This window comes from Oncorhynchus gorbuscha, unplaced genomic scaffold, assembly GCF_021184085.1.
Source record: "Oncorhynchus gorbuscha isolate QuinsamMale2020 ecotype Even-year unplaced genomic scaffold, OgorEven_v1.0 Un_scaffold_907, whole genome shotgun sequence".
NCBI classification, from domain to species: domain Eukaryota; kingdom Metazoa; phylum Chordata; class Actinopteri; order Salmoniformes; family Salmonidae; genus Oncorhynchus; species Oncorhynchus gorbuscha.
Genome location: NW_025745874.1, coordinates 47,501 through 72,050, shown reverse-complemented (window position 1 = coordinate 72,050; position 24,550 = coordinate 47,501). Strand labels below are relative to the sequence as shown.

Below are 24,550 nucleotides of genomic sequence, written 5' to 3'. Positions count from 1 at the left end.
CACAAACTCACAGAATGGGACTGTCGAGTGCTGAAGTGGAAGGCCACACAAACTCACAGAATGGGACTGTCGAGTGCTGAAGTGGAAGGCCACACAAACTCACAGAATGGGACTGTCGAGTGCTGAAGTGGAAGGCCACACAAACTCACAGAATGGGACTGTCGAGTGCTGAAGTGGAAGGCCACACAAACTCACAGAATGGGACTGTCGAGTGCTGAAGTGGAAGGCCACACAAACTCACAGAATGGGACTGTCGAGTGCTGAAGTGGAAGGCCACACAAACTCACAGAATGGGACTGTCGAGTGCTGAAGTGGAAGGCCACACAAACTCACAGAATGGGACTGTCGAGTGCTGAAGTGGAAGGCCACACAAACTCACAGAATGGGACTGTCGAGTGCTGAAGTGGAAGGCCACACAAACTCACAGAATGGGACTGTCGAGTGCTGAAGTGGAAGGCCACACAAACTCACAGAATGGGACTGTCGAGTGCTGAAGTGGAAGGCCACACAAACTCACAGAATGGGACTGTCGAGTGCTGAAGTGGAAGGCCACACAAACTCACAGAATGGGACTGTCGAGTGCTGAAGTGGAAGGCCACACAAACTCACAGAATGGGACTGTCGAGTGCTGAAGTGGAAGGCCACACAAACTCACAGAATGGGACTGTCGAGTGCTGAAGTGGAAGGCCACACAAACTCACAGAATGGGACTGTCGAGTGCTGAAGTGGAAGGCCACACAAACTCACAGAATGGGACTGTCGAGTGCTGAAGTGGAAGGCCACACAAACTCACAGAATGGGACTGTCGAGTGCTGAAGTGGAAGGCCACACAAACTCTGTCAGTGCATGGGACTGTCGAGCATGGGACTGTCGAGTGCTGAAGTGGAAGGCCACACAAACTCACAGAATGGGACTGTCGAGTGCTGAAGTGGAAGGCCACACAAACTCACAGAATGGGACTGTCGAGTCACAGCTGGGACTGTCGAGTGGAAGTGGAAGGCCACACAAACTCACAGAATGGGACTGTCGAGTGCTGAAGTGGTAGGCCACACAAACTCACAGAATGGGACTGTCGAGTGCTGAAGTGGAAGGCCACACAAACTCACAGAATGGGACTGTCGAGTGCTGAAGTGGTAGGCCACACAAACTCACAGAATGGGACTGTCGAGTGCTGAAGTGGAAGGCCACACAAACTCACAGCATGGGACTGTCGAGTGCTGAAGTGGTAGGCCACACAAACTCACAGAATGGGACTGTCGAGTGCTGAAGTGGAAGGCCACACAAACTCACAGAATGGGACTGTCGAGTGCTGAAGTGGAAGGCCACACAAACTCACAGAATGGGACTGTCGAGTGCTGAAGTGGAAGGCCACACAAACTCACAGAATGGGACTGTCGAGTGCTGAAAGGCCACACAAACTGGGGAAGGCCACACAAACTCACAGAATGGGACTGTCGAGTGCTGAAGTGGAAGGCCACACAAACTCACAGCATGGGACTGTCGAGTGCTGAAGTGGAAGGCCACACAAACTCACAGAATGGGACTGTCGAGTGCTGAAGTGGAAGGCCACACAAACTCACAGAATGGGACTGTCGAGTGCTGAAGTGGAAGGCCACACAAACTCACAGAATGGGACTGTCGAGTGCTGAAGTGGAAGGCCACACAAACTCACAGAATGGGACTGTCGAGTGCTGAAGTGGAAGGCCACACAAACTCACAGAATGGGACTGTCGAGTGCTGAAGTGGAAGGCCACACAAACTCACAGAATGGGACTGTCGAGTGCTGAAGTGGAAGGCCACACAAACTCACAGAATGGGACTGTCGAGTGCTGAAGTGGAAGGCCACACAAACTCACAGAATGGGACTGTCGAGTGCTGAAGTGGAAGGCCACACAAACTCACAGAATGGGACTGTCGAGTGCTGAAGTGGAAGGCCACACAAACTCACAGAATGGGACTGTGAAGTGGAAGGCCACACAAACTCACAGAATGGGACTGTCGAGTGCTGAAGTGGAAGGCCACACAAACTCACAGAATGGGACTGTCGAGTGCTGAAGTGGAAGGCCACACAAACTCACAGAATGGGACTGTCGAGTGCTGAAGTGGAAGGCCACACAAACTCACAGAATGGGACTGTCGAGTGCTGAAGTGGAAGGCCACACAAACTCACAGAATGGGACTGTCGAGTGCTGAAGTGGAAGGCCACACAAACTCACAGAATGGGACTGTCGAGTGCTGAAGTGGAAGGCCACACAAACTCACAGAATGGGACTGTCGAGTGCTGAAGTGGAAGGCCACACAAACTCACAGAATGGGACTGTCGAGTGCTGAAGTGGAAGGCCACACAAACTCACAGAATGGGACTGTCGAGTGCTGAAGTGGAAGGCCACACAAACTCACAGAATGGGACTGTCGAGTGCTGAAGTGGAAGGCCACACAAACTCACAGCATGGGACTGTCGAGTGCTGAAGTGGAAGGCCACACAAACTCACAGAATGGGACTGTCGAGTGCTGAAGTCACAGAATGGGACTGTCGAGGCCACCACAAACTCACAGAATGGGACTGTCGAGTGCTGAAGTGGAAGGCCACACAAACTCACAGAATGGGACTGTCGAGTGCTGAAGTGGTAGGCCACACAAACTCACAGAATGGGACTGTCGAGTGCTGAAGTGGAAGGCCACACAAACTCACAGAATGGGACTGTCGAGTGCTGAAGTGGTAGGCCACACAAACTCACAGAATGGGACTGTCGAGTGCTGAAGTGGAAGGCCACACAAACTCACAGCATGGGACTGTCGAGTGCTGAAGTGGTAGGCCACACAAACACACCGAATGGGACTGTCGAGTGCTGAAGTGGAAGGCCACACAAACTCACAGAATGGGACTGTCGAGTGCTGAAGTGGAAGGCCACACAAACTCACAGCATGGGACTGTCGAGTGCTGAAGTGGAAAGCCACACAAACTCACAGAATGGGACTGTCGAGTGCTGAAGTGGAAGGCCACACAAACTCACAGAATGGGACTGTCGAGTGCTGAAGTGGAAGGCCACACAAACTCACAGCATGGGACTGTCGAGTGCTGAAGTGGAAGGCCACACAAACTCACAGAATGGGACTGTCGAGTGCTGAAGTGGAAGGCCACACAAACTCACAGAATGGGACTGTCGAGTGCTGAAGTGGAAGGCCACACAAACTCACAGAATGGGACTGTCGAGTGCTGAAGTGGAAGGCCACACAAACTCACAGCATGGGACTGTCGAGTGCTGAAGTGGAAGGCCACACAAACTCACAGAATGGGACTGTCGAGTGCTGAAGTGGTAGGCCACACAAACTCACAGAATGGGACTGTCGAGTGCTGAAGTGGAAGGCCACACAAACTCACAGAATGGGACTGTCGAGTGCTGAAGTGGAAGGCCACACAAAATCACAGAATGGGACTGTCGAGTGCTGAAGTGGAAGGCCACACAAACTCACAGAATGGGACTGTCGAGTGCTGAAGTGGAAGGCCACACAAACTCACAGAATGGGACTGTCGAGTGCTGAAGTGGAAGGCCACACAAACTCACAGCATGGGACTGTCGAGTGCTGAAGTGGAAGGCCACACAAACTCACAGAATGGGACTGTCGAGTGCTGAAGTGGAAGGCCACACAAACTCACAGAATGGGACTGTCGAGTGCTGAAGTGGAAGGCCACACAAACTCACAGAATGGGACTGTCGAGTGCTGAAGTGGAAGGCCACACAAACTCACAGAATGGGACTGTCGAGTGCTGAAGTGGAAGGCCACACAAACTCACAGAATGGGACTGTCGAGTGCTGAAGTGGAAGGCCACACAAACTCACAGAATGGGACTGTCGAGTGCTGAAGTGGATAGAGCGGAAAGGTTGTCTGTTCTCAGTTGCAGGACTCACTACGAGTTAAAAACGGCCTCTTGAAGCAACGTCCGCACAAGAACTGTTCATCGGGAACTTCATGAAATGGGTTTCCATGGCCGAGCAGCCGCACACAAGCCTGAGATCACCATGTGCAATGCCAAGCGTCGGCTGGTGCGGTGGAAAGCTCACCGTGATTGGAGCAGTGGAAACACATTCTCTTTAGTGATGAATCATGCTTCACCATCTGGCAGTCCGACGGACTAATCTGTGTTTGGCAGATGACTGCTACAATCCAGAATATATTGTGCCAAGTGTAAAGTTTGGTTGAGGAGGACTAATGATCTGGAGCTGTTTTTCATGGTTCACGATAGGCCCCTTAGTTCCAGTGAAGGGAAAGCTGAAAGCTACAGAATATAATTACATTGTAGACAATTCTGTGCTTCCAACTTTGTGGCAACCGTCTGGGGAAGGACATTTCCTGTTACAGCAAAGCGAGGTCCATACAGAAATGGTTTGTCGAGATCGGTGTGGAAGAACTTGACTTGCCTGCACAGAGCCCCGACCTCAACCCTATCATACACCTTTGGGATGAATTGGAATGCTGACTGTGAGCCAGGCCTAATCGCCCAACATCAGTGCCCGACCTCACTAATGCTCTTTTGACTGAATGGTAGCAAGTCTCCACAGAAATGTTCCAATATCTAGTGAACAGCTTTCCCAGAAGAGTGGAGGCTGTTATAGCAGCAAAGGGGAGGACCAACTCCATATTAAAGCCTTCCCAGAAGAGTGGAGGCTGTTATAGCAGCAAAGGGAGGATCAACTCCATATTAATGCCCATGAATTGGACGAGAAGGCGTCCACATACTTTTGGTCATGTAGTTGTTGTTATGTTATTTTAGATAGAGCTGTAATTTAGGACTGTTAAAATAGGAGCCTAGTTATATTTCCAATCCAGGCCTTCCTCTTCTAAGAGACAAAGTGATCGTATTGTAATGTATGGTGTCATGGGAAGCAACGCGTCATAGTAACAGATTCTACAATCACCTGAGCACTGAGCCTGTTTGTTGTCGTAGTTACTGTATCCAGGGTGACAGAGGCAACTGTAGCTTCCTTTCTGGTTCTGGCAGTCCCCGCCCACTCCACAGATACCAGCGATCTCATTACACTCATCTATGTCTGAGGGAGAGAGAGATAAAAAGAGAGATGAGTGTAGGGTGGGGGATAATGATGATTTTTTAAATGATTTTTTAAATTTTATTTCACCTTTATTTAATCAGGTAGGCCAGTTGAGAACAAGTTCTAATTTACAACTGTGACCTGGCCAAGATAAAGCAAAGCAGTGTGACACATACAACAACACAGAGTTACACACGGAATAAACAAACGTACAGTCGATAACACAATAGAAAAAGTGTATATACAGTGTGTGCAAATGGCGTGAGGAGGTAAGGCAATAAATAGGCCATAGCAGAGAAATAATTACAATTTAGCAAATGAACACTGGAGTGATAGATGAGCAGATGATGTGCAAATAGAAATACTGGTGTGCAAAAGAGCAAAAAAGTTCATTTAAACAATATGGGGATGAGGTAGGTAGATTGGATGGACTATTTACAGATGGGCTGTGTACAGCTGCAGCGATCGGTAAGCAGCTCAGACAGCTGATAATAAGGAGGAAGAGGAAAAATAGGAGGATAATGATGGTAAGAGACAGTGAGAATGAGAGAGAAATAGAGGGAGAGAAAAAGAAAGTGAGAGAAAGAGAAAGAGAGAGAGAGAGATTATCTAGATAGAGTAAGCCATTCAGACAGTCTCAGAACTGCTGCATGCAAGTCAGTGTGGGGGTCACAGTTCAATCAGGTTTAGGGGTATTTAAGTCAGTGTAGGGGTCACAGTTCAATCAGGTTTAGGGGCATTAAAGTCAGTGTGGGGGTCACAGTTCAATCAGGTTTAGGGACATTTAAGTCAGTGTAGGGGTCACAGTTCAATCAGGTTTAGGGGCATTAAAGTCAGTGTGGGGGTCACAGTTCAATCAGGTTTAGGAGCATTTAAGTCAGTGTGAGGGTCACAGTTCAATCAGGTTTAGGGACATTTAAGTCAGTGTAGGGGTCACAGTTCAATCAGGTTTAGGGGCATTAAAGTCAGTGTGGGGGTCACAGTTCAATCAGGTTTAGGGGTATTTAAGTCAGTGTAGGGGTCACAGTTCAATCAGGTTTAGGGGCATTAAAGTCAGTGTGGGGGTCACAGTTCAATCAGGTTTAGGGGCATTAAAGTCAGTGTGGGGGTCACAGTTCAATCAGGTTTAGGGGTATTTAAGTCATTGTAGGGGTCACAGTTCAATCAGGTTTAGGGGCATTTAAGTCAGTGTGGGGGTCACAGTTCAATCAAGTTTAGGGCCATTAAAGTCAGTGTGGGGGTCACAGTTCAATCAGGTTTAGGGGCATTTAAGTCAGTGTGGGGGTCACAGTTCAATCAGGTTTAGGGGCATTTAAGTCAGTGTGGGGGTTACAGTTCAATCAGGTTTAGGGGCATTAAAGTCAGTGTGGGGGTCACAGTTCAATCAGGTTTAGGGGCATTTAAGTCAGTGTGGGGGTCACAGTTCAATCAGGTTTAGGGGCATTAAAGTCAGTGTGGGGGTCACAGTTCAATCAGGTTTAGGGGCATTTAAGTCAGTGTGGGGGTCACAGTTCAATCAGGTTTAGGGACATTTAAGTCAATGTAGGGGTCACAGTTCAATCAGGTTTAGGGGCATTTAAGTCAGTGTGGGGGTCACAGTTCAATCAGGTTTAGGGGCATTAAAGTCAGTGTGAGGGTCACAGTTCAATCAGGTTTAGGGACATTTAAGTCAGTGTAGGGGTCACAGTTCAATCAGGTTTAGGGGCATTAAAGTCAGTGTGGGGGTCACAGTTCAATCAGGTTTAGGGGTATTTAAGTCAGTGTAGGGGTCACAGTTCAATCAGGTTTAGGGGCATTTAAGTCAGTGTGGGGGTCACAGTTCAATCAGGTTTAGGGGCATTTAAGTCAGTGTGGGGGTCACAGTTCAATCAGGTTTAGGGGCATTAAAGTCAGTGTGGGGGTCACAGTTCAATCAGGTTTAGGGGCATTTAAGTCAGTGTGGGGGTCACAGTTCAATCAGGTTTAGGGGTATTTAAGTCAGTGTAGGGGTCACAGTTCAATCAGGTTTAGGGGCATTAAAGTCAGTGTGGGGGTCACAGTTCAATCAGGTTTAGGAGTATTTAAGTCAGTGTAGGGTTCACAGTTCAATCAGGTTTAGGGGCATTAAAGTCAGTGTGGGGGTCACAGTTCAATCAGGTTTAGGGGCATTAAAGTCAGTGTGGGGGTCACAGTTCAATCAGGTTTAGGGGCATTTAAGTCAGTGTGGGGGTCGCAGTTCAATCAGGTTTAGGGGCATTAAAGTCAGTGTGGGGGTCACAGTTCAATCAGGTTTAGGGGCATTTAAGTCAGTGTGGGGGTCACAGTTCAATCAGGTTTAGGGGCATTTAAGTCAGTGTGGGGGTCACAGTTCAATCAGGTTTAGGGGCATTTAAGTCAGTGTGGATGTCACAGTTCAATCAGGTTTAGGGGTATTTAAGTCAGTGTAGGGGTCACAGTTCAATCAGGTTTAGGGGCATTAAAGTCAGTGTGGGGGTCACAGTTCAATCAGGTTTAGGGGCATTTAAGTCAGTGTAGTGGTCACAGTTCAATCAGGTTTAGGGGCATTAAAGTCAGTGTGGGGGTCACAGTTCAATCAGGTTTAGGAGTATTTAAGTCAGTGTAGGGGTCACAGTTCAATCAGGTTTAGGGGCATTAAAGTCAGTGTGGGGGTCACAGTTCAATCAGGTTTAGGGGTATTTAAGTCAGTGTGGGGGTCACAGTTCAATCAGGTTTAGGGGTATTTAAGTCAGTGTGGGGGTCACAGTTCAATCAGGTTTAGGGGCATTAAAGTCAGTGTGGGGGTCACAGTTCAATCAGGTTTAGGGCCGTTTAGGTTTAGGGCCATTTAAGTCAGTGTGGGGGTCACAGTTCAATCAGGTTTAGGGGAATTTAAGTCAGTGTGGGGGTCACAGTTCAATCAGGTTTAGGGGCATTTAAGTCAGTGTAGGTGTCACAGTTCAATCAGGTTTAGGGCCATTAAAGTCAGTGGTTCTCAAACCTCTCCTCTGGGACACCCAAACATTTCACCACTTTGTTATATTCCTGAACTATCTCACCTGATTCACCTCGTCAAGTTCTTTAGGATTAGTTGACAAGTTGAATCAGGTGAACTAACTGTGGAATAGCTACAATACACGGAAGGCTTTGTGTCCCAGAGGAGAGTTTTGGAATCCCCTGATTTACGTGGTCACATTCCAGCCTGACTCAATTGTAATTATTACATTGCACCAATGGCTGCGTGCCACGTCATCAACTGTGCAGTCGGGCATCAAATTGCTGCTATATCCTGTGACGGGGTTAACTGATTTTTTAAACATGTTTTCCAGGCATTGTGAGATCTGACAGGTGTCTTCAAAGAGTGAGGGTCACAGGGTCGAAGGTCAGACGTTAGATTTCATAGGTAAGAGGTCAGAGCAATCTAATTCCACGTCTCAGGGAGGGACAGAGAGGGTGGCAGAGAGGGAGAGAGAGATGGAAAAAAGGAGAGAAATACAGACAGACAGACAGACAGACAGACAGACAGACAGACAGACAGACAGACAGACAGACAGACAGACAGACAGACAGACAGACAGACAGACAGACAGACAGACAGACAGACAGACAGACAGACAGACAGACAGACAGACAGACAGACAGACAGACAGACAGACAGACAGACAGACAGACAGACAGACAGACAGACAGACAGACAGACAGACAGACAGACAGACAGAGAGAGAGAGAGAGAGAGAGAGAGAAGGATGAAGAGAGGGATGAACTCAGACACTGTGTCAATTGTTGAAGGGAGATAGTCTATATATCACTTCATAAAGACCCTCTGTGTGTGTGAGGACTGCTGTCTAACCACAGTCTTATAGTCATGATCTCACACACACACAGTGTTGTTGCCGTTGTTACTGAGCCCTGACGGACAGGTGCAGGTGTATCGGCCAGGTGTGTTTGTGCATATCCCCAGAGCGCCACACACCGGGGGAACCCACAAACACTCATCCGCATCTGTAGTGGACACACACACACACACACAAGCTAAGCTGAGATACTCGCATCACACACACACACACACACACACACACACACACACACACACACACACACACACACACACACACACACACACACACACACACACACACACACACACACACACACACACACACACACACACACACACACACACACACACACACACATTGATGCTCTCTTTTTGGACTCACCTGCACAGTGTCCAGCGTAAGTAGCTCTGAACCCAGGTTGACATTGGCAGTTGTAGCTCCCGATGGTGTTGAGGCAAATGGTGTTGCTGCCACAAACCGGTGGTTTCTCCAGGCACTCATTGAGGTCTGAAGAGAGAAGGAAATATGTGTTCAAAAAATGTGTTTTGCAACAAAAACACTTTTCTATTGGACAACTGTCATGTTTTGTCTTATATTGTCTTGTCATTATGCTTTCCCTTCTGTTCGTTTCCCCCTGCTGGTCTTATTAGGTTCGTTCCCTTTTTTCTATCCCTCTCTCTCCCCCTCCCTCTTTCTCCTCTCTCTATCGTTCCGTTCCTGCTCCCAGCTGTTCCTCATTCTCCTACTCTCTCATTTAGTCTTTTCACACCTGTCCCCTATCTTGTCCTCTGATTAGAGTCCCTATTTCTCCCCTTGTTTTCCGTTTCTGTCCTGTCGGATCCTTGTATGATGTTCGCTGTGCTGTGTCATTGTCTCGCCCTGTCGTGTCTTGTCTCCTTCAGATGCTGCGTGTAGCAGGTGCCTTAGTCTGCTACGGTCGATGCCTTCCCGAGGCAACCTGCAGTCAATGGTCGAGTCTCCAGTCTGTCCTCGTCACTACGAGTGGAATTAAGTTTTTTCATGTTTTGTTTTCGTCTTGAGTTTTACTGGAATAAAGACTCTGTTTTCGCTAAGTCGCTTTTGGGTCCTCATTCACGTGCATAACAGAAGGATCCGACCAAGAATGGACCCAGCGACTACGGATTCTCGTAACACTGCCGTCGAGATCCAGGGAGCTATGCTCGGCAGACACGAGCAGGAATTGTCTGCTGCTCGTCATGCCGTTGAGACCCTGGCCGCTCAGGTTTCCGACCTCTCTGGACAGTTCCAGAGTCTTCGTCTCGTGCCACCAGCTACTTCCTGGTCTGCCGAGTCTCCGGAACCTAGGGTTAATAACCCACCTTGTTACTCCGGGCAGCCCACTGAGTGCCGCTCCTTTCTCACCCAGTGTGATATTGTGTTCTCTCTCCAACCCAACACATACTCAAGAGAGAGAGCTCGGGTTGCTTACGTCATATCACTCCTTACTGGCCGGGCTCGAGAGTGGGGCACAGTTATCTGGGAGGCAAGGGCTGATTGTTCTAACAATTACCTGAACTTTAAAGAGGAGATGATACGGGTTTTTGATCGTTCAGTTTTTGGTAGGGAGGCTTCTAGGGCCCTGGCTTCCCTATGTCAAGGTGATCGATCCATAACGGATTACTCTATAGAGTTTCGCACTCTTGCTGCCTCTAGTGACTGGAACGAGCCGGCGCTGCTCGCTCGTTTTCTGGAGGGACTCCACACAGAGGTTAAGGATGAGATTCTCTCCCGGGAGGTTCCTTCCAGTGTGGACTCTTTGATTGCACTCGCCATCCGCATAGAACGACGGGTAGATCTTCGTCACCGAGCTCGTGGAAGAGAGCTCGCGTTAACGGTGTTCCCCCTCTCCGCATCGCAACCATCTCCTTCCTCCGGCTCAGAGACTGAGCCCATGCAGCTGGGAGGTATTCGCATCTCGACTAAAGAGAGGGAACGGAGGATCACCAACCGCCTGTGCCTCTATTGCGGTTTTTCTGGACATTTTGTCAATTCATGTCCAGTAAAAGGCCAGAGCTCATCAGTAAGCGGAGGGCTACTGGTGAGCGCTACTACTCAGGTCTCTCCATCAAGATCCTGTACTACTATGTCGGTCCATCTACGCCGGACCGGTTCGGCTGCGTGTAGCAGGCGTCAAGCTCGTTGGGCGTTGTTTTTCGCTCGTTTCGAGTTTGTGATTTCTTATCGCCCGGGTAATAAGAACACCAAGCCTGATGCCTTATCCCGTCTCTTTAGTTCTTCTGTGGCTTCTACTGATCCCGAGGGGATTCTTCCTTATGGGCGTGTTGTCGGGTTGACAGTCTGGGGAATTGAGAGACAGGTTAAGCAAGCACTCACTCACACTGCGTCGCCGCGCGCTTGTCCTAGTAACCTTCTTTTCGTTCCTGTTTCTACTCGTCTGGCTGTTCTTCAGTGGGCTCACTCTGCCAAGTTAGCTGGCCATCCCGGCGTTCGAGGTACTCTTGCTTCTATTCGCCAGCGCTTTTGGTGGCCTACTCAGGAGCGTGACACGCGCCGTTTCGTGGCTGCTTGTTCGGACTGCGCGCAGACTAAGTCAGGTAACTCTCCTCCTGCCGGTCGTCTCAGACCGCTTCCCATTCCTTCTCGACCATGGTCTCACATCGCCTTAGACTTCATTACCGGTCTGCCTTTGTCTGCGGGGAAGACTGTGATTCTTACGGTTGTCGATAGGTTCTCTAAGGCGGCACATTTCATTCCCCTCGCTAAGCTTCCTTCCGCTAAGGAGACGGCACAGATCATCATCGAGAATGTGTTCAGAATTCATGGCCTCCCGTTAGACGCCGTTTCAGACAGAGGTCCGCAATTCACGTCACAGTTTTGGAGGGAGTTCTGTCATTTGATTGGTGCTTCCGTCAGTCTCTCTTCCGGTTTTCATCCCCAGTCTAACGGTCAAGCAGAAAGGGCCAATCAGACGATTGGTCGCATACTACGCAGTCTTTCTTTTAGAAACCCTGCGTCTTGGGCAGAACAGCTTCCCTGGGCAGAATACGCTCACAACTCGCTTACTTCGTCTGCTACAGGGCTATCTCCGTTTCAGAGTAGTCTGGGTTACCAGCCTCCTCTGTTCTCGTCCCAGCTCGCCGAGTCCAGCGTTCCCGCCGCTCAGGCGTTTGTCCAACGTTGTGAGAGCACCTGGAGGAGGGTGAGGTCTGCACTTTGCCGTTACAGGGCGCAGACTGTGAGAGCCGCCAATAAACGTAGGATTAAGAGCCCTAGGTATTGTTGCGGCCAGAGAGTGTGGCTTTCCACTCGTAACCTTCCCCTTACGACAGCTTCTCGTAAGTTGACTCCGCGGTTCATTGGTCCGTTCCGTGTCTCCCAGGTCGTCAATCCTGTCGCTGTGCGACTGCTTCTTCCGCGACATCTTCGTCGCGTCCATCCTGTCTTCCATGTCTCCTGTGTCAAGCCCTTTCTTCGCACCCCCGTTCGTCTCCCCCCCCCCCCGTCCTTGTCGAGGGCGCACCTATTTACAAGGTACGTAGGATCATGGACATGCGTTCTCGGGGACGTGGTCACCAATACTTAGTGGATTGGGAGGGTTACGGTCCTGAGGAGAGGAGTTGGGTTCCATCTCGGGACGTGCTGGACCGTTCCCTGATTGATGATTTCCTCCGTTGCCGCCAGGATTCCTCCTCGAGTGCGCCAGGAGGCGCTCGGTGAGTGGGGGGGGGTACTGTCATGTTTTGTCTTATATTGTCTTGTCATTATGCTTTCCCTTCTGTTCGTTTCCCCCTGCTGGTCTTATTAGGTTCGTTCCCTTTTTTCTATCCCTCTCTCTCCCCCTCCCTCTCTCTCCTCTCTCTATCGTTCCGTTCCTGCTCCCAGCTGTTCCGCATTCTCCTACTCTCTCATTTAGTCTTTTCACACCTGTCCCCTATCTTGTCCTCTGATTAGAGTCCCTATTTATCCCCTTGTTTTCCGTTTCTGTCCTGTCGGATCCTTGTATGATGTTCGCTGTGCTGTGTCATTGTCTCGCCCTGTCGTGTCTTGTCTCCTTCAGATGCTGCGTGTAGCAGGTGCCTTAGTCTGCTACGGTCGGTGCCTTCCCGAGGCAACCTGCAGTCAATGGTCGAGTCTCCAGTCTGTCCTCGTCACTACGAGTGGAATTAAGTTTTTTCATGTTTTGTTTTCGTCTTGAGTTTTACTGGAATAAAGACTCTGTTTTCGCTAAGTCGCTTTTGGGTCCTCATTCACGTGCATAACAACAACTTCCTGAACAGAGGAAATAAGGAGATAGGAGCCAAAGCAATGTTTAATTCCCTTGACATGTAGCATTCACACTCACACACACACACACACACACACACACACACACACACACACACACACACACACACACACACACACACACACACACACACACACACACACACACACACACACACACACACACACACACACACACACACACACACACACACACACACACACACACACTCAGACACTTGAATCCTCACCCTTACACTCCCCAGTGAAAGGAGTAAACTTTAAAGTTGTCGTGGATCTGAACCCAGGTAGACAGTGACAGTAGAAGCTTCCATATGTGTTGTAACATGCGGCATTACTTCCACAGGGTGGGTTACTGTCCAACTCTTTACACTCATCTGTATCATCACATTGTTGACTCCCATTGGCAATGAAGCCCAGGCCGCAAACTCTGGCCTCTATGTTCCCCAGTAGAGTGAATTGAAGACCTGCGAGGAGAGAGAAAGTGAGAGAGAGGCAGTGAGAGAGCGACACAGACAGACAGACAGACAGACAGACAGACAGACAGACAGACAGACAGACAGACAGACAGACAGACAGACAGACAGACAGACAGACAGACAGACAGACAGACAGACAGACAGACAGACAGACAGACAGACAGACAGACAGACAGACAGACAGACAGACGGGAGGGAGGGAGATTCAGACACAGAGAGAGAGAGAAGGTGGGGGGGTATTACTTAACCAAACAACTACCAATGGGAGGCTTTCTGAAGCCTTTGGGGCAAATTGTGCTCCGCCCTCTGGGACTCCCAATCACGGCCAGTTGTCAAACAACTGTAGTGACGCCTCTAGCACTGAGATGCAGTGCCTTAGACCGCTGTGATACAGCCTGGATCCTAACCAGGGTGTCTGTAGTGACGCCTCTAGCACTGAGATGAAGTACCTTAGACCGCTGTGATACAGCCTGGATCCTAACCAGGGTGTCTGTAGTGACGCCTCTAGCACTGAGATGCAGTGCCTTAGACCGCTGTGATACAGCCTGGATCCTAACCAGGGTGTCTGTAGTGACGCCTCTAGCACTGAGATGCAGTGCCTTAGACCGCTGTGATACAGCCTGGATCCTAACCAGGGTGTCTGTAGTGACGCCTCTAGCACTGAGATGAAGTACCTTAGACCGCTGTGATACAGCCTGGATCCTAACCAGGGTGTCTGTAGTGACGCCTCTAGCACTGAGATGAAGTACCTTAGACCGCTGTGATACAGCCTGGATCCTAACCAGGGTGTCTGTAGTGACGCCTCTAGCACTGAGATGCAGTGCCTTAGACCGCTGTGCCACTAACGAGCCCAATCAATAGTGGTGTGCTGTGATTTCAAGATAGATTCCTGTGTGGTTCTACGCCCTGAGCGATCTTTCTAGATAAAACTAGATAAAACAAGAAGCGTACAGCAGAGGTCGGCGCTCTCTGTCCAGCAGTCTTAACCCATATGCGCAATATGGAACGCTTGCATAATAGACCAAGCAGATCAGGGCAGTTTGGGGTTTGAGAAGTCAATGAGAGAAGTTAAAAAGATTCAAAATGATTCATCATTACTTTTATTTCCCGACCGCTAGTCACGATTTCTAATCCTGTAAATGCGATCAGAGATTTCTATTGGAGGAGCAGTTTCAGCCTTCACACTGTACTGTCCTAGTCACGATTTCTAATCCTGTAAATGCGATCAGGGATTTCTATTGGAGGAGCAGTTTCAGCCTTCACACTGTACTGTCCTAGTCACGATTTCTAATCCTGTAAATGCGATCAGGGATTTCGATTGGAGGAGCAGTTTCAGCTTTCACACTGTACTGTCAGTTTCAGCCTTCACACTGTACTGTCAGTTTCAGCCTCCACACTGTACTGTCAGTTTCAGCGTTCACACTGTACTGTCAGTTTCAGCCTTCACACTGTACTGTCAGTTTCAGCCTCCACACTGTACTGTCAGTTTTAGCCTTCACACTGTAGTCAGTTTCAGCCTTCACACTGTACTGCCAGTTTCAGCCTTCACACTGTACTGTCAGTTTCAGCCTCCACACTGTACTGCCAGTTTCAGCCTCCACACTGTACTGTCAGTTTCAGCCTCCATACTGTACTGTCAGTTTCAGCCTCCACACTGTACTGTCAGTTTCAGCCTCCACACTGTACTGTCAGTTTCAGCCTCCACACTGTACTGTCAGTTTCAGCCTCCACACTGTACTGTCAGTTTCAGCCTCCACACTGTACTGTCAGTTTCAGCCTCCACACTGTACTGTCAGTTTCAGCCTCCACAATGTACTGTCAGTTTCAGCCTTCACACTGTACTGTCAGTTTCAGCCTCCACATTGTACTGTCAGTTTCAGCCTTCACACTGTACTGTCAGTTTCAGCCTTAAACACTGTACTGTCAGTTTCAGCCTCCACACTGTACTGTCAAACGTCATCAATCACAATATATTTTTACTTTGATAGAAACATCAATACTTTTGTATCAGATCAGACCAGTTTACTTTGATAGAAACATCAATAATTTTGTATCAGATCAGACCAGTTTACTTTGATAGAAACATCAATACTTTTGTATCAGATCAGACCAGTTTACTTTGATAGAAACATCAATACTTTTGTATCAGACCAGTTTTGTCAATAAAAGTGACTTTGTTTAATATTTAGCAAGTTTTCAGAACCATCCAGAAACTTTTATAAGTCAAATCTAGCTACAAATTAATCTACTTGTCAAGCTGCCTTTGGGGAGTATTGACCTTAGAACCAGAATGAATAGAATGGAAGTCCCCATTCCAAGTCAATGATGACATAATGGGTGGACTGGCAGCATTATGAGTGTACCCATGCTAATGGTGGGGACTGGCAGCATTATGAGTGTACCCATGCTAATGGTGGGGACTGGCAGCATTATGAGTGTACCCATGCTAATGGGTGGACTGGCAGCATTATGAGTGTACCCATGCTAATGGTGGGGACTGGCAGCATTATGAGTGTACCCATGCTAATGGGGGACTGGCACTTATGGTGTACCCATGCATTGGTGAGTGATACCCAGTGCTAATGGTGGGGACTGGGCAGCATTATGAGTGTACCCATGCTAATGGTGGGGACTGGCAGCATTATGAGTGTACCCATGCTAATGGGGGACTGGCAGCATTATGAGTGTACCCATGCTAATGGTGGGGACTGGCAGCATTATGAGTGTACCCATGCTAATGGGGGACTGGCAGCTGCTAATGGGGGGGACTGGCAGCATTATGAGTGTACCCATGCTAATGGGGTCTGTTATAATCTCCACCCGGCACAGCCAGAAGAGGACTGGCCACCCCACATATGCTCTCTCTACTGGCAGCATTATGAGTGTACCCATGCTAATGGGGGGACTGGCAGCATTATGAGTGTACCCATGCTAATGGGTGGGACTGGCAGCATTATGAGTGTACCCATGCTAATGGGTGGACTGGCATGCATTACCCATGCTAATGGGGGACTGGCAGCATTATGAGTGTACCCATGCTAATGGGTGGACTGGCAGCATTATGAGTGTACCCATGCTAATGGGTGGGGACTGGCAGCATTATGAGTGTACCCATGCTAATGGGGGGGACTGGCAGCATTATGAGTGTACCCATGCTAATGGGTGGACTGGCAGCATTATGAGTGTACCCATGCTAATGGGGGGACTGGACCCATGCTAATGGGGGGGACTGGCAGCATTATGAGTGTACCCATGCTAATGGGTGGACTGGCAGCATTATGAGTGTACCCATGCTAATGGGTGGACTGGCAGCATTATGAGTGTACCCATGCTAATGGGGGGGACTGGCAGCATTATGAGTGTACCCATGCTAATGGGGGACTGGCAGCATTATGAGTGTACCCATGCTAATGGGTGGACTGGCAGCATTATGAGTGTACCCATGCTAATGGGTGGACTGGCAGCATTATGAGTGTACCCATGCTAATGGGTGGACTGGCAGCATTATGAGTGTACCCATGCTAATGGTGGGGACTGGCAGCATTATGAGTGTACCCATGCTAATGGGGGGACTGGCAGCATTATGAGTGTACCCATGCTAATGGGGGGACTGGCAGCATTATGAGTGTACCCATGCTGGCAGCATAATGGCTAATGGGGGACTGGCAGCATTATGAGTGTACCCATGCTAATGGTGGGGACTGGCAGCATTATGAGTGTACCCATGCTAATGGGGGACTGGCAGCATTATGAGTGTACCCATGCTAATGGTGGGGACTGGCAGCATTATGAGTGTACCCATGCTAATGGGTAGACTGGCAGCATTATGAGTGTACCCATGCTAATGGGTGGACTGGCAGCATTATGAGTGTACCCATGCTAATGGGTGGACTGCTAATGGGGGCATTATGAGTGTACCCATGCTAATGGGGGGACTGGCAGCATTATGAGTGTACCCATGCTAATGGGTGGACTGGCAGCATTATGAGTGTACCCATGCTAATGGGTGGACTGGCATTATGAGTGTACCCATGCTAATGGGGGACTGGCAGCATTATGAGTGTACCCATGCTAATGGGGGGACTGGCAGCATTATGAGTGTACCCATGCTAATGGGTGGACTGGCACCCATGCTAATGGGGGACTGGCAGCATTATGAGTGTACCCATGCTAATGGGTGGACTGGACTGGCCCAGCTAATTATGAGTGTACCCATGCTAATGGGTGGACTGGCAGCATTATGAGTGTACCCATGCTAATGGGTGGACTGGCAGCATTATGAGTGTACCCATGCTAATGGGTGGACTGGCAGCATTATGAGTGTACCCATGCTAATGGGTGGACTGGCAGCATTATGAGTGTACCCATGCTAATGGGTGGACTGGCCCATGCTGAGTGTACCCATGCTAATGGGTGGACTGGCAGCATTATGAGTGTACCCATGCTAATGGGTGGACTGGCAATGGGTACCCATGCTAATGGGTGGACTGGCAGCATTATGAGTGTACCCATGCTAATGGGTGGACTGCTAATGCAGCATTATGAGTGTACCCATGCTAATGGGTGGACTGGCAGCATTATGAGTGTACCCATGCTAATGGGTGGACTGGCAGCATTATGAGTGTACCCATGCTAATGGGTGGACTGGCAGCATTATGAGTGTACCCATGCTAATGGGTGGACTGGCAGCATTATGAGTGTACCCATGCTAATGGGTGGACTGGCAGCATTATGAGTGTACCCATGCTAATGGGTGGACTGGCAGCATTATGAGTGTACCCATGCTAATGGGTGGACTGGCAGCATTATGAGTGTACCCATGCTAATGGGTGGACTGGCAGCATTATGAGTGTACCCATGCTAATGGGTGGACTGGCAGCATTATGAGTGTACCCATGCTAATGGGTGGACTGGCAGCATTATGAGTGTACCCATGCTAATGGGTGGACTGGCAGCATTATGAGTGTACCCATGCTAATGGGTGGACTGGCAGCATTATGAGTGTACCCATGCTAATGGGTGGACTGGCAGCATTATGAGTGTACCCATGCTAATGGGTGGACAGCATTATGAGTGTACCCATGCTAATGGGTGGACTGGCAGCATTATGAGTGTACCCATGCTAATGGGTGGACTGGCAGCATTATGAGTGTACCCATGCTAATGGGTGGACTGGCAGCATTATGAGTGTACCCATGCTAATGGGTGGACTGGCAGCATTATGAGTGTACCCATGCTAATGGGTGGACTGGCAGCATTATGAGTGTACCCATGCTAATGGGTGGACTGGCAACATTATGAGTGTACCCATGCTAATGGGTGGACTGGCAGCATTATGAGTGTACCCATGCTAATGGGTGGACTGGCAGCATGCGGAGCTGTCGAAAATAAACACATTCATTGGACCAGCACCGGAGCAAAAATGACTAGAAGTGAATGTTAGCAGTACAGAAAGTTTGCCATCAAAGTAAAAATGTAACACAATCATAGTGAATTGCAACTAACTACCGGTTATCACCGAACACATAGCGCTTATTTAAACACTTTTCAAATTATCTACAGCCACTTTATTACTTGATGTCCTGATCGCTGGTCACGTTTTCAATGACAATCTTGTAGAATCCAGCAATGGTGCTGGTCCAATTCATTTTTTATTTCATTTGAATGCTTCTTCATGGAATTATTACACTGTCCTAAACTAGACCCTGGAGCCTGGATTCAGAAAATACAGGTCAAAACTAAAGGATTCTAATATCCCAGAACTCCTTGCGCCACTATTTAAGAAACGACCAGAATCCGCATTCAGAATGACTGGGAGTGAATGTTAGTAGTATAGAATAATAATAGTAGTAGTAGTAGTGCTAGCAGGAGTAGTAGTAACAATTGCAGTAGTAGCAATAGTAATAATAGTAGTAGTAGTAGTAGTATTGGTAGTAGTAGAGGATTAGCAGTAGTTGTAGTAATAGTAGTAGTAGTAGTATCAGTAGTAGTAGCAGTAGTAGTAGTAGTAGTATCAGTAGTAGTAACAGTAGTAGTATCAGTAGTAGTAACAGTAGTAGTAGCAGTAGTAGTAGTAGTAGTATCAGTAGTAGTAGTAATAGTAATAGTAGTAGGACAATGATGATGATGATGATAATGATTAATATAATGATTATTAGCGAGGCTGATGTATGTCAATGATAATTGGAGCTGAGGTGCTGCATTCTTTCTGAAATCACACTGTCATTTATTTCCCACAAGGGGGAGCCTATCAACAAGCCTATGTGGGATATAATATTCTTCTTCTCTCAGTGTTGTTCCAAATATGTTGAAGGGAAGAGTTTTTGCCCCGATAAAGTGAGGCCGTTCTGAGGGAAAAGGGCTGTATGGATGTAGTTTAGGGCCTAAAATAAAGGGTTAAATAGTGTCCTGATCTGTCTTATACCTCTCAGATAAAGGACAAACACTTCAGAACAAACTTCCTTTAGGTTTTTGGGGGGTTATTTGTTGTTCCATGTATGAATCTATTATTCACTGCGTTTCTATTGGCTAATGGCATTAAGGCCACATTTCATTTCATCAAATCATTTCTGTATATGTTTTTAAATAAAGGGGTCCTAACAAATAGCCAAATCACCTTGGTATGACCATCTTAAAACAATTCCATGATGTTAGCTTAGTAGAACCCCCAACCCCCCCTAGTTGAAGGTAAATACCTCCCTTCAACTATAGACACTGTGCTAGAGTTAATCTCTCTCTCTCTCTCTCTCTCTCTCTCTCTCTCTCTCTCTCTCTCTCTCTCTCTCTCTCTCTCTCTCTCTCTCTCTCTCTCAGTCTCTAGACTAGGAAGTAGACAGTAGAAGTAGTTAAATCTGTACTAGTTTCAGGCCTGGGTTCAAATAGTATTTAAAACATTTCAGATCCTCCCATTTCTAGCCTGTCTGAAGTGCCATATGGGCTTTATCCACTATTTTTTTGGTCCAGATGAACTATTTGCAATGATATTGAGTAGTATTTGAACCCAGCTCTGACTCATTCAGGGATTCTCCAGATAGCCCACGAGTGTCAATGGTGCCACTGTGTTGCTTCCTGGAAACAGTGATATTCTGACAGTAATAAATAACAGAACAAACCCTGAACAAAGTACTACATCCATAACACAACATAGTAGCTAACATATATTAAGATATTATCTTAACCTGAACACATAAAACGACATAACAAAGTATAAGTATAGTATAATATAATATAAAACATGCTGACCCCTGAGAACTGCCAATCTGTCTATACACACTAAAACTGTCTATACACACTAAAACTGTCTTTACACACTAAAACTGTCTATACACACTAAAACTGTCTATACACACTAAAACTGTCTTTACACACTAAAACTGTCTATACACACTAAAACTGTCTTTACACACTAAAACTGTCTATACACACTAAAACTGTCTTTACACACTAAAACTGTCTTTACACACTAAAACTGTCTATACACACTAAAACTGTCTATACACACTAAAACTGTCTATACACACTAAAACTGTCTTTACACACTAAAACTGTCTATACACACTAAAACTGTCTTTACACACTAAAACTGTCTATACACACTAAAACTGTCTTTACACACTAAAACTGTCTATACACACTAAAAATGTCTATATACACAGTAAAACAGTGTGTATACACACTACAACTATCTTTACACACTAAAACTGTCTATACACACTAAAACTGTCTTTACATACTAAAACTGTCTATACACACTAAAACTGTCTTTACACACTAAAACTGTCTACACACTAAAACTGTCTTTACACACTAAAACTGTCTACACACTACAACTATCTTTACACACTAAAACTGTCTATACACACTAAAACTGTCTATACACACTACAACTATCTTTACACACTAAAACTGTCTATAATGTTGTTTATACATGTCTGAGAGGGTTGTAACATTCGCTGAACATCCATGGTTGGAATATTCAATAGCCATTCAACAATAACTAACGATGATTTATGAAATACCACCTCTCTCTATTTGTTGCTCTCTCTCTCTCTCTCACACACACACACACACACACACACACACACACACACACACACACACACACACACACACACACACACACACACACACACACACACACACACACACACACACACACACACACACACACACACACACACACACACACACACACGTACACACACACACACCCAAACACAAGAGAGTCAAGTTCCAAAGATATATAAGGTTGGACTCACCCAGAACAAGTAGAAGAGTTCTGGACTCCATCTCAGAGACCGACTGGTATTATATCCACACCAGACAACTAGTAGGATCCTAATAGAACTAGTCCCACAAGAAGAATCAGTCTGAGATTAAATCTGTTTTACTGAATTCAGATTGAAGAAAATCCCAGTTTAACAAGGTTTTTATTCCGTATGATAAGTGGTGAGAACATGAACAGGAGAAAAAGACAATGACATTTTCCCTCTCCTTTGGCGAGACAACTCTCTGTGTCGCCTCGTGGTTGGAAAAACTACTATTTTGTTCTCTGCTCTCCCTTTCTCTTTCTGTTAGAGCCCGCCCCTTTCTCTGTCTGTTAGAGCCCGCCCCTTTCTCTTTCTGTTAGAGCCCGCCCCTTTCTCTTTCTGTTAGAGCCCGCCCCTTTCTCTGTCTGTTAGAGCCCGCCCCTTTCTCTTTATGTTAGAGCCCGCCCCTTTCTCTGTCTGTTAGAGCCCGCCCCTTTTTCTTTCTGTTAGAGCCCGCCCCTTTCTCTGTCTGTTAGAGACCGCCCCTTTCTCTGTCTGTTAGAGCCCGCCCCTTTCTCTTTCTGTTAGAGCCCGCCCCTTTCTCTTTCTGTTAGAGCCCGCCCCTTTATCTTTCTGTTAGAGCCTGCCCCTTTTCCCTGGTTTACACTCCCCCTTATTTTTCACCCTTATCTCTCTTTTGCTCCTTTCTGTTTCACTCTTATTTTCCAATTCAAATGGCTTTATTGGCATGGAAAACATATGTTAACATTCCCAAAGCAAGTGAAATAGATAATAAACAAAAAATAATCAGAAATTAACAGTAAACATTACACTCACAAAAGTTACAAAGTAATAAAGACATTTCAAATGTCATATTATGTCTATATACATTGTGCTGTAACGATGTGTAAATAGTTGAAGTACAAAACAGAAAATAAATCAACGTAAATATAGGTTGTATTTACAATGGTGTTTGTTCTTCACTGGTTGCTCTTTTCTTGTGGCAACAGGTCACGTCTTGCTGCTATGATGGCAGACTGTGATTTCACCCAGTAGATATGGGAGTTTATCATACTTAGATTTGTGTTCAAATTCCATGTGGGTCTGTTTAATCTGAGGGAAGTATGTGTTTCTAATATGGTCATACATTTGGCAGGAGGTTAGGAAGTGCAGCTCAGTTTCCACCTCATTTTGTGGGCAGTAGCCTGTCTTCTCACGGCAGCCTTCTCAACAGCAAGGCTATGCTCACTGAGTCTCTACAGAGGCAAAGATTTCCTTCATTTTGGGTCAGTCACAGTGGTCAGGTATTCGGCCACTGTGTACTCTCTGTTTACGTCCAAATAGCATTCCAGTTTGCTCTGTTTTTTGGTTAATTCATTCTTTTTATTGTGTCAAGTAGTTACACTACGTGACCAAAAGTGTGTGGACACCTGCTTGTCGAACATCTCATTTCATTCCAAAATAATGATCATTAATATGAAGTTGGTTCCCCTTTGCTGCCATAACAGCCTCCACTGTTCTGGGAAGGCTTTCCACTAGATGTTGGAACATTGCTGATATAACAGCCTCCACTGTTCTGGGAAGGCTTTCCACTAGATGTTGGAACATTGCTGATATAACAGCCTCCACTGTTCTGGGAAGGCTTTCCACTAGATGTTGGAACATTGCTGAGGTGGACTTGCTTCCATTCAGCCACAAGAGTATAAGTGAGGTTGGGCACTGATGTTGGGTGATTAGGCCTGGCTCTCAGTCGGCATTCCAATTCATCCCAAAAGTGTTCTATCTGGTTGAGGTCAGAGCTCTGTGCGGGCCAGTCAAGTTCTTCCACATTGATCGACGAACCATTTCTGTATTGACCTCACTTTGTGCATGAGGTCATTGTCATGCTGAAACAGGAAAGGGCCTTCCCCAAATTGTTGCCACAAAGTTGGAAGCACAGAATCGTCAAGAATGACATTGTATGCTGTAGCGTTAAGATTTCCGTTCACTGGAACTAAGACCCATGATAAACAGCCCCAGACCATTATTCCTCCTTCACCAAACTTTACAGTTGGAATTATGCATCGGGGGAGGTTGCGTTCTCCTGGCATCCGCCAAACCCAGATTAGTCTGTCGGACGGCCAAATGGTGATGCGTGATTCAACACTCAAGAGAACGCGTTTCCACTGCTCCAGAGTCCAATGACGTCAAGCTTCACACCACTGCAGCCAATGCTTGGTATTGCGCATGGTGATCTTACACTTGTGTGCAGCTGCTCGGCCATAGAAACTCATTTCATGAAGCTCCTGACAAACAGTTCTTGTGCTGACGTTGCTTCCAGAGGCAGTTTGAAACCTGGTACTGAGTGTTGCAACCGAGGACATATGATTTTTAAACACTTCAGCACTCGGCAATCCCGTTCTGTGAGCTTGTATGGCCTACCACTTTGCGACTAAGCCGTTGTTGCTCCTAGATGTTTCCACTTCACAATAACAGCACTTACAGTTGACTGGGACAGCTCTAGCAGGGAAGACATTTTAAGCATCCTATGACGGTGCCACATTGAAAGTCACTGAGCTCTTCAGTAAGGCCATTCTACTACCAATGTTTGTCTATGGAGATTGCATGGCTGTGTGTTCGAGTTCATACACCTGTCAGTAACGGGTGTAGCTGAAATAGCCGAATCCACTCATTTGAAGGGGTGTCCACAT

At 47.2% G+C, this 24,550-nt stretch overlaps 1 protein-coding gene across 1 annotated transcript in view; it reads right to left on the bottom strand.

Moving 5' to 3' along the window:
• LOC124020780 (adhesion G protein-coupled receptor E1-like) overlaps positions 1 to 22,131 on the bottom strand; it is a gene marked incomplete at its 3' end in the record, with an annotated part of 29,638 nt that extends 7,507 nt beyond the window's left edge. Inside the window, 4 exon segments of the mRNA XM_046336046.1 lie at positions 4,920 to 5,051; positions 9,248 to 9,373; positions 13,363 to 13,599; positions 21,870 to 22,131. Coding sequence (XP_046192002.1) covers positions 4,920 to 5,051; positions 9,248 to 9,373; positions 13,363 to 13,599; positions 21,870 to 21,900 — 526 coding nt within the window.
• Between the last annotated feature and the right edge of the window lie 2,419 nt (positions 22,132 to 24,550).